The 12,004-nt window shown below is 22.0% G+C and overlaps 1 protein-coding gene across 1 annotated transcript in view; it reads right to left on the bottom strand.

The window, feature by feature from the left end:
• Positions 1–12,004, bottom strand: part of LOC134838200 (neuropeptides capa receptor-like) — an 80,040-nt gene that overhangs the window by 34,560 nt on the left and 33,476 nt on the right. The window contains exons 4-7 of the mRNA XM_063853675.1: positions 6,474–6,564; positions 6,212–6,411; positions 3,416–3,580; positions 2,371–2,445 (exon numbers count right to left, since the gene is read on the bottom strand). Coding sequence (XP_063709745.1) covers positions 2,371–2,445; positions 3,416–3,580; positions 6,212–6,411; positions 6,474–6,564 — 531 coding nt within the window. The remainder of the gene's footprint in view (positions 1–2,370; positions 2,446–3,415; positions 3,581–6,211; positions 6,412–6,473; positions 6,565–12,004) is intronic.

Genomic DNA, 12,004 nt, shown 5'->3' with positions numbered 1-12,004 from the left:
CATTATCTCAATGTTTATTGCTCTCGAGTTTGCTTGTAAAAGTGCAAGTTACTTTCCACGAACATTTTCCGAAAGTATGAGTTACGTTGTGGCACATCGAAAGGAAAAAATGAGATTCTTATTTATTCAATCCGTTTTTTTCGTTTTTGCTGAAGGAAAAGTGCAAAAATATTCAGAGAAAAAAGATCGAGTGATTGTCTATTGTGTTTCCGGCTGTCTTTTGTTCCGGGCAATTGTTCCGCAGAAACAAAACAAGACAGAGGCGATAAGAAATGAATGACGCATGTAATTGAAGGCAATTTAGGTGTTCAGAAGCGAAGGAAAGTGGGAAAAATTACACGACCAATTTACCGTGCAAACACAAAATGTAGTGGTGATCACACGCATTTCTTACTTGCCGCACGAAGGGCGTCATGAAAACGGTACAAAAGATAGCGGAAGGCATTCATGAGTGAGTGAATGGTGTCAAGGATGAGGATTTTATTGTTTTGTGTGGTTTGGAGAAAATTCTTTTAACATGAGAAAATGTTTTGTTTAAATGATAAATTTCTCCTTTTATTTTTAGATAAATACAGAAAATTTAATTTAAAACCATTTTTAGTCGTTTTATGTAAGATTTCATTAATTTTTCATTTTATATAGTTTTTATTGCCATTATTGCAAAAGTTTTTTTTTTCTAAATATAAATATAAATCTTAATAAATTTTGAAAATTTTGATTGAAATTCTTTTATTATAATTATTTTTATAAAATTTTAAAAGTTCACCTTTAAAATAAACTTTAAAATTTAACTTTTAAAATTTTATAAAAATAATTGTAAAATTAGCTTTAAACAAAGAAATAAGTCTTTAATTATACATTTTCAAAAAATTTAAGGTAAAGAAAAAAATAATTACTTTTTTATGAATTTTATTATTATTTTATTTTATTAGACTTTAAATTTTAAACTTTCATTAAGGCCGTTTCAAATTTTTTTCCATGTTTTTGTCCCATAATATTTTTCAAAAAAAAAAAAGTTTTGAAATACTATTTCATACAAAATGACCAAATTTTAACAATTTTTGGCCATTAATCAATATTTTAGTTGATTTTATGGTATCTACATTGAGATTTTATAATTTTAAATTTATCTCAAAGCATTTCAAGTTAAAGATTTAACAAAAAAAAATTTCATTATAAAAATAACAAAAAATAGCAAAAAATTTTTAAAAATATTTTTTTTGAAAATATTTTAAAGGAGAAAATTTATGTTAAATTTCGTTTTTTAATACAAAAATTTTTGAATTTAATTGAATTGAAAATATTTTAAAAAATTTTTGAAAATTTTCTTAAAAAACTACCAAAAATGGTTAATTTTGATGAAATTTTTTACTTTTTTTATTTTGTTCCATTTTGACTTTTGAAAAATTTGAAGCGACTTAAATTTCTTTCAAAAAAAAAAAAATTTTTTACAAAAAACACGAAATTTACCCTAAAATTTTAATTTAAAACATTTTGATTTTCTGTAATACAATTTTACAAAAAAAATAAGAAAAAATAGAAGAAAAACTTCATTCAAAAATTTCAATTTGGATTGAAAACACTTTCCTTATTGATCAATTCTCCTTTTCTTTGTCACCCATCGTTTTAAAATAAATTTTAAATGAAAACGAAACTATTTCTGACCCATTATTTATGGACTTGTGTTCTTCTTTTTTCCACATAAGATATGTTAATTTATGGAAACATTTGCTATTGAAAGGAAAGAAAAGAGAAAACTTGCAAAATATCAAGAAAACCTCTTCTAGACCCTTCGTCGCTGAATTCATTTTCTTTTTTTTTCATTTTATTTCTTGCGATGACGCCATCGCTTCACCCAATCTCCAATATCTTTTTTGTGTATCATTTATGACACCACCATGTGTCGTACGCCCGCCACTCGCTCGTAAAGAGGGTCGTTTATTGATTGCCACTGTTTATTTACGGTTTTCCATTTCAATGTCGGAACCTTTTTTTTCATTGCCGCTTTCATGCCATTTGTCTGATGATAAGACAGAATAAAAAAAAAGTTTTATTTCTCGCAACATGCTTTCTCACTCAGTCCGTGGCACTCGTCGGGGTTTGTTTGAATAAATAATAATACCATTATTATTATGATTGACACACAATGTCAAAGTTGCAACAGTTGTTTCGTTTGTTATTTCTTGTCCCTTCGCTTCTGTAATTTTTTTTTCGTAGATAATTGGTTCATTTTATTTTATTGTCATGCTTTATCTCGCAAATTGCAGTGCAGCCGGAGAAAATGCTCCGCATTACCATTAATTGTCATTATATTATAATTCCGCTTGTGTTTTGCTATTTTTAGTATATTTTTATCTAAACAACACTTACCGAGCATTCTGATGATTGCCTTTCTAGATTGTGTTGATTTTGTGTCGCCTTTCGTCGGTTGAACTTTTCCAAGTGCTGAAAAAATGAGAAAATTTTTTTTTAAAAAAAATGAACAAGGACGCAACATTGAATTGAATGTTTCTGTAAAAAATAATGTTTCTCGAAAAAAAAGTAATATTAATTTATTTATTTGTTTTAATATTGAAAAAAAATTTCATTTTTTTGTAAAAAAAAAATATTTAAACGAAAAAAAATATTTTTTAATTTTTTCAAAATGCTTTTTTAATTTTTTTTATTTAAATATATTTTATTAAATTAAATTAATTTTTTTTTCATTTATAAATTGGCTACAAATCAGAACCACTTTAAAAAAAATTGTATTATTTTTTTAATTAAAAATATATAATTACAAAAATAAATATTAAAAAAAACATTTTTTTAAATATTTTTTATTAATTATTAATTAATTTATTAATTTTTGTTTAGCGTTTTTTCGTTATTTTATTTTTTTGTCATTCCAGTGACACAAAGTCGTTGAAGGAAATTTTAATTGATTGAAATTTTAGTTGATTTATTTTAAATAATATTACAAAATATTTGGATATTTTACAAAAAAAAATTATTTTAGAATGAATTATTTGAAATATTTTTAAATAATTGTGACCCTAAATTATTTAGACTTTGAAAAAACAATTTTGGAAAAATTTAAAATCTCGCTTATATTTTAGTTTTCGAGACATAATTTTTTTACACAGCTGATATGATTGACTTTTTGCTTCATTTCACACGATTTTTCTTATCGCACAACACTTATTCACATTTTATTTACATTTCATTTCTCTCCGTTTATTTGTTTGTTTCTTTTCACAGAAAAAAATATAAAATTATGTATGTGAGAAAAATATTTGTTATGATTATCACTATCATCATCATCATCATCATGAAGAACAAAAACAAGCGAGATGAGTGGCATGAGAGCACATCATTATTGTTATCAACGTCATTTTTGTATAAATAAATTGTATAAAAAAAAATTTCTACTTACAAGTAGCTTTCTTTGAACGCGAACGAATACGGAGACCCATCATGAGGTACAGCACGACCATAACAATCATTGGAATGGCGAAAAAGATGCATGTTGACACCTCCCATAAGTAACCAGGATTCTGGAACAAGCCACAAAACGCCGACTCGTATATTGTGGTGTTGTCTGAAAATGAAAGTTGAGTAAAAAATATGTTATTTTTAAGAAATTGTGTGATATATGAAAAAGTTGTTTGGGTTCTTTCCTTATTGAAGTTTTTTTTTTTAATTATAAAATTTATTTATTTTTTTATTATTATAAAAAAAAAATATAAATATAAATATAAATTTGGTTCTTTCCTTATATATAAATATAAATATAAATATATATAAATATAAATATAAATATAAATATAAATATAAATATAAATATAAATATAAATATAAATATAAATATAAATATAAAATATAAATATAAATATAAATATAAATATAAATATAAATATAAATATAAATATAAATATAAATATAAATATAAATATAAATATAAATATAAATATAAATATAAATATAAATATAAATATAAATATAAATATAAATATAAATATAAATATAAATATAAATATAAATATAAATATAAATATAAATATAAATATAAATATAAATATAAATATAAATATAAATATAAATATAAATATAAATATAAATATAAATATAAATATAAATATAAATATAAATATAAATATAAATATAAATATAAATATAAATATAAATATAAATATAAATATAAATATAAATATAAATATAAATATAAATATAAATATAAATATAAATATAAATATAAATATAAATATAAATATAAATATAAATATAAATATAAATATAAATATAAATATAAATATAAATATAAATATAAATATAAATATAAATATAAATATAAATATAAATATAAATATAAATATAAATATAAATATAAATATAAATATAAATATAAATATAAATATAAATATAAATATAAATATAAATATAAATATAAATATAAATATAAATATAAATATAAATATAAATATAAATATAAATATAAATATAAATATAAATATAAATATAAATATAAATATAAATATAAATATAAATATAAATATAAATATAAATATAAATATAAATATAAATATAAATATAAATATAAATATAAATATAAATATAAATATAAATATAAATATAAATATAAATATAAATATAAATATAAATATAAATATAAATATAAATATAAATATAAATATAAATATAAATATAAATATAAATATAAATATAAATATAAATATAAATATAAATATAAATATAAATATAAATATAAATATAAATATAAATAAATATAAATATAAATATAAATATAAATATAAATATAAATATAAATATAAATATAAATATAAATATAAATATAAATATAAATATAAATATAAATATAAATATAAATATAAATATAAATATAAATATAAATATAAATATAAATATAAATATAAATATAAATATAAATATAAATATAAATATAAATATAAATATAAATATAAATATAAATATAAATATAAATATAAATATAAATATAAATATAAATATAAATATAAATATAAATATAAATATAAATATAAATATAAATATAAATATAAATATAAATATAAATATAAATATAAATAATAATATAAATAAAATATAAAAATTTAAAAAATTGTTCTAGTTAGATGAACGACACAAAACTGATTTATTTGATAAAAATAAACAACAAAAAAAATAAACAAAAAACAGAAGCACAAAAGGCCAGACAATGTTTCAATGACTGTGGTTATGTTGTACCATAAAAACAAGTAGTTAAAACTTTCATACGAATGATGATTGTTATGGTTGTAAAACTGGGTTGTATTATCATTACTGTTATGAATATTTAGTATGTTAGCAGTTCCTTGTATGATGATGGCATTTGTTTATTTGGTGAAGTTTTTAATGGAATTTCATATCATTTAATTTTGATGAGCTTTAGCTTTATCCGGGGTCAATTCAAATCAATGAGGGTCGGGTATTTTGTTAAAATTACTAAAAACAAGGACTGAGAAATTATTCCATAATTTTGTTAGTTTAAGATAATATCATATGTTTATAGAAAAAGACCTTGTTTACAAGAGATTCAAATTTTTAAAAAAAATTAAGTTTATTTTCGAAGAAATAATTATTTTTTGTTTGGTTTTCAATTAAAAAAACTTTTTTTTTTCAATTATTAAAGACTTTTCTTAAATTTCTTATTATTTAAGAAAAAAAAAATAAAAATTAAAAAAAAGAAATTTTTATTCTAAAAAAAAACTTAAAACAGAAAAAAAATCATTAAATCTATTTAACGCGATCAAAAAAATTAAAAACAGAAAAATATTTAATTTAAATTAAATTAATAATTTTTTTTTTGTAATTTTATAATCATACAAAAAAAAAATAAAATTATAAATCGATAGTGAAAATTTTCTTCAATAAATAAAGAAATATTAAACATTTAAAGTTTATATTATTCTTGTAATGTAAAACTTTAGATTCCAATCAAATCGAAGAAAAAAAGATTTAATAAAGAAAAAATAGCTGCAAGGAAATTGCATCCACTTGAATACCCATCCACGAGGCAAGTCCTGATTGAATATATCCATTTACAATAATAATAATATTTTTACAGCAACTTTCGATGTCATGCCATGTCATAAAGCATAAAATTTTAATATGCAACACGAGAAACCCAGCATCTGTCACTTGCAGAAAATTAAAAAAAAAATGTTAATTAACTCACCTGGTGGGTACGTCAAGTAGTCAATGTCTGAATAAATTCCAAAAGGCACTGCACTGATGAAGCTCATGGTCCACAGTATGGCAATGATTCGCATTGCGCGTCGCAATCCGCTCATGCGATACGAGTGCAATGGATGACAAATTGCCAGAAATCTTTCCATGGAGAAAGCCACAATAGTCAACACCGAAACGTACGTAGATCTGCGAATCCAGAAAAGCAAAATGACATATTTTTGCCGTAAATATTAATGTTAGTTACTTACGCTTCTGATATCCAAGCCCGTATTTTGCAAAAAGGTAATCCTAAATTGTATGGATATTGATGCCAGTACAGGCTTATTTCGTATGGAAGACCTGTGCGGGCAAAAATAATAATTTTCATTACTTTTTTGTGTTTTCGCAATGCATAAATTCAGGAGGTATGAAATAATGATCGCGTATATGCGGACATCATCACATCTAACCATCTAATGAAAAATCCATGTTTTGCAACTCAAAATATATGCAAGATATGAAAATGAGGTAAAAAATATAAAAAAGATTGTGCATTGGGGCAAAATTTTAAAATATGATTTTTTCGGGATTTTTGAATGTGAATTGAGGCAAACTTAAGATTGTGCATAGGGTTGAAGCTTAAAAATGTGCATTAGGACAAAATCTTAGAATATGCATTGGGCTAAAATTTTTGAATATGCATTGGGACAAATTTTTAGGATGTGTATTGGTTCAAGGTCTTAAAATGTGCATTGGGGCATTGTTAACTAATCCCAATGCACATTCTTAAACTCATGGCCCAATGCGTCTTCTAAGATTTGGTCCCAATGCACATTATTAAAATTGCCCTATTGTATATTCTAAGATGTTGACCTAATTTTTGTCCCAATGCATATTCTGAAATTTTGTCCCAATGCAGAATCTAAGATTTTTTTTTTGTTAATTAGTACCTAATCTAGGTTATTTTTTACATGACTCGCGGATATTATAGCTTTTTAGACATGAAATTTGTACAATACACTCTAAACAAGTAAACATTAATTTTAAATTTATAAGCGGCAAACGCACATGTGACTGCTAGTGGCACCGAAAATTTTGTTTTGCTGTAATTATATTGTCCCAAAATTTATTTTCGCTCATACAATAAAGATGCCTGCAATAAAGAGAATAATGATGGCTTAAAATGTGTGCCAGTCCTGCTAATTTCCCTTTGGATGTTATGCAGAGCATATTTTTCAGGATTGAAATCAAACACATTTTATGAGGAACTTTTGGACAAACATAAAGGACAACATTTTAATTACACAACTTTTTCTTTTGTTGACTTTTTCAACTGGAGTTAGACAGAGCAAGAGAGATACAGTAACATGAAATTATAATTATTATTGCCGTTTTTGTTGGAAAGTAAATATGGGCCATCTGCTTGTTATGACCGGGAGAGGGAGTTTAATCACGGTAAGTCCGAGAGTTTTGATTATTATTTAGATGAAATTTTTTCTTTTAAGGTTTTAGATTAAAGAAATCTTATTATGAATCTTTGAGGAGAAGAAAATTATTAAAATTTTGAAGAAAATATTATTTTTATCTTATTTAGTTGTTTAAAATACTAATAATGTTCTATAAGTTTTTTTTAATAATTTTTGAAAATTTTTCGGATAATTTTATAAAATTTTTTGAATAATTTTTAAACAAAAATTAAATCGTAGTTTTCAATTCCAATTTAAAAAAAATTAAAAAATAAAATTAAAAATAATAGAAAAAAATTAAAATTTAAGAAACTAAATAAATGAATTTAAAAATTAACATTAAACTAAAATAAATTAAAATAGAAATTAATTAAAAAAATAATAATAATTAAAAAAAAATAATAATTAATTAAATTAAAAAATAATTAAATTATAATCATAAAAAAATAATTATTAAAAAAAAAATAAAATAAATAAAAAAAATAAATAATAAAAAATAAAATTAAAAATTAAATAAATAAATAAATTTAAAATTTTAAAATAAATTTAAAAATAAATAATTTTTTTTAATTAATAAAAATTAAAAATCACTAAAATATTTTTAAAAAAATTAATCTAATTATTTGTTTATTTATTTTTTTATTTAATAATAATTTTATTTAAAACTTATTTTTTCCACAACTCTGAGATTTTAAAACTTCCTGTAAACAAAAATCCCTAAATTTAAATAAATTTTATCTTAGTTACAGATAGAAAATTTATTTTTCAGTTACAGAGGAAAGAGATATGTTTGTATTTTTAATAATATAAAATTGAACAAAGTTTATTCTCGTTTTTATTTTTGTTTTTGAAAAGAACAAACATTTGTAAATAAATAACACAAGACAGAGATAGAAAACATTCCTTATCGTTCCTTATTATTCTTTAATTCGTGCACATCTCAAAATATTTTCCGCACTTGGGAAATGATAAAATTACAAAATACAAACTTTTATTTCTATTTTCAATGTTGTTTAGTAAATAAAGAGAGTAACATGCTGAAAAAAAGTTTTATTCTACCGGAAACGAAAAATTATGACAGTAAAATTTTTGAAAATTAGCAGTTTGGTGGGCGATATTTAAGCCTTTAAAGTTTTGCCACAATTAAACTAATTGACATAAAATTTAATGGCGCAAAAGTTTTGCTCATGACTTTTGACCTTTTCTGAAATATCATGAACGCGTTATGATGTAACCTCATGAGGAACAAAAAACAGGAAAAATGGACAAGTTAACGTAATTTTCTTAACTTGGCAAAATAAGACGCCCACTCGTTCACGTAAATAAATATTTTCGTTTAAAGTTCAATTTTTCATGGGGAAATTATTATTATATTCACACAAATCAAACTTTCACAAAGCAAATATATTTCACGAAGACAAATTGAATGATTTTTCATTCAATAGAAATGCTAATTTTGATAAATTAAATTGATTTGAATTATTTTTGTGTGGGGGTTTTTGCTATCAGAATTTATCAATGAAAATAAATAAAATTCAATTAATCAAGATATTAAATGATTGTAAAGATGTTTTTTTTAGAATTTATTTTCCCGTCACAAAAAATAATTATTTTTTATTTTTTTTATATTGGAAATGAATGATGTCTTTTTATGATTGTTTACGATAAATATCGTGATAATAAATATTTATTTCAGATAATATTTCTAACGAAAGTTTTGACCCAGTTCTGATTTTATTTATTTGTTATGGATAAAAATCGAACAAAACAATAAAAGAAAATACAAACAAATTTTTTTTTTGTAAAATCTGATATTTTGATAATTTTTTAGTTATAATTTAATAAAAAAAAATTAAAATGTTTTCAGATAAGAATGAAAATTTTGATATATATTTTTGTTTTGCAGTAACGGTTCAGATTTTTTTTGTACTTTTAAATATAAAAGGGCTAAAATTATTTTTTTTTTTAATTTTTGATAAATTTTTAAATTTATTTTAATTAAGTATTTGAGTTTTTTTTAATAATTTTTTGCATAGATTAGTAGATTTTGAATTAATAAATTTATTAATTTTATTTTATTTCTTAATTCAATAATTATAGAAAATTAAATTGAATAAAGTTTGAACCAATTTTTAATTATTTTTGTATTATTTTAATTCTAATTATTTTTTTTTATTTAAGATTATTTTATTTTTTATTTATCAAAAATACATTTTTTTAAATTTTTTTTAAAGAGTAATTTCTAATTAATAATAATTTTTTAAATCTAAAATCTTAAATTAAATAATAAATAATTAAAAAATTAATTAATAAATACAATTAAAATTAAACTAAATTTGAGATCAAAAGATTTTTTTTAATTTTTAAAAAAATTGTAAAAATAAAAAAATAAGGCAAACATAAAAAATGTGTTAATTATTTTTTTTAGCCATCAATGGGTTTTTACCATAATATTAACATTCATATATAAATAATTTTTTCTCATCGTATTTTTTTTGTGATAAACAAAAAATTGGCATCTCAAGTAGGATCAACTCTAATCTCTTCACACGTCACTTTCATTCAATATTTCCTCATCACACCAAAAAAAGAAACGAGTTCTATTCAATTAATGATTTTCATCTCCCTTAATTCCTTGATTATTTGCCTATCTCTTCGTTTATTCGGCATTCTGAATGTGTCACGTTTCATATGTACTTCCATTCACTAATCAGTTTCAATTTATCCACTCTTTTTTTCGACGTAAACAAAAACAAAAATAATTGGTCTCCCCGTACTTTTGACTTGATCGACTCCGATAAACATCAAATGAATGACATCTGAAGTGAGATTTGAAACATTTTTCATCGCACAACATTTTTTTTCCTCGTTCCACTTGAAACGTTCCAAAACATTTACATCAAAATTGATTACTTTCCCAATCACTCCGAGCCCACATTCAGCAGCAACGTCAGCATCAGATGCCAGTCGCTTTGAGTGTGGAAAAGTGTGCAATTGACATTTCATACGTTCGGTTGTCGTCGGTGTTGGAGTGAATGACATGCAAACCTGTTGTGGCAAATAACCGGAGAAATTGATGTTGTTTTGAGGCAATTTGCCACGTTTTCACACGAGTGAAAGACAAATTAGGCTACTGAATAACAGATGGTTGGAAATGGTTCATGAAGTGCTTTTGTTTCGGTTCGATGGAGATTTGAAAAATATTCAAGTGCACTTTTCAATGGATTTGTAAAATTTATTAGTTGGAAAACATTCCGCAGAATGGCCTTGACATAACGGATTTTTATTAAAAAATCAACCGAAAAACATCTGTTTTTATTGCCTATCCAACCGCAATTCTAACATTTCCCTTGACAAGTGACATCTGATTCCACACATTTGAATTCCATTCGAAAGACATAGAAAAATTACAATCACAAAGGTTACATTTTTTCCCTTGACAAGTTGTGAGAGATTAAAAATATATTGAAGTAAAAATTTGTTCGTTGTTTCTGTTCAAAAGCATTATTAAAATTGATTTTTTAAATTTGTATTTAAACAAGTTTAAAAATTTTAAATATGCACTGGGATGAAAAATTTAAAATGTAGATTGGGTCTGAGATTATTAAGAATGCAATGGGTTCCAATACAAATTCAATTTTCAAAAAATTTCTAAATATTTTTCTGTATCAAAAATCCAAAATGTGCATTGGGTCAAAATTTGAAAAATTTTATTGGTATGAAAAATTTCAAATTATGCAATGGGCTTAAAAATTTTGGTATTAAATTTAGATTAAATTTTATACCCACTTTATCCTCTGGAGTGAAAAATGTACACTGGGTTAAAAAAATAAAAATATTTAATGGGTCAAATATATTTGAAATTTTACTCGGACAAAAACCTAAAAAGTTTATTAGGTAAAAAATTTAGAAAATGTTCCTAAGCAAATATTTAAGAGATACCTTAAAATTTAATAATGTGCAATGGGATGAAAAATTCAAAATATAGATTGGGTCTGAATTTAAATTGAAAAATTTCTAAATATTTTGCTCCAAAATGTGCATTGGGTCAAAATTAAAAGAAAAATACAGTGGTATGAAAAATGTCAAATTATGCATTAGGCTGAAAATATTATACCCAATTTGTTTTATGGGGTGAAAATTCAGCATAATTTTTAATGAAAATTTTAAAATGTGCACTAGGGTAAAAATTCAAAATATTTAATGGGTCAAATATATTTGAAATTTCACTCGGACAAAAACCTAAAATGTTTATTGGGTAAAAATTTTTAAAAAATGCCCTAGAGCTGAAATTTAAAACATAACTTGAAATTTAATAATGTGCACTGGGCTAA

This window comes from Culicoides brevitarsis, chromosome 1 (assembly GCF_036172545.1).
Source record: "Culicoides brevitarsis isolate CSIRO-B50_1 chromosome 1, AGI_CSIRO_Cbre_v1, whole genome shotgun sequence".
NCBI classification, from domain to species: Eukaryota; Metazoa; Arthropoda; class Insecta; order Diptera; family Ceratopogonidae; genus Culicoides; species Culicoides brevitarsis.
This window is presented reverse-complemented; position numbering and strand designations above follow the sequence as displayed.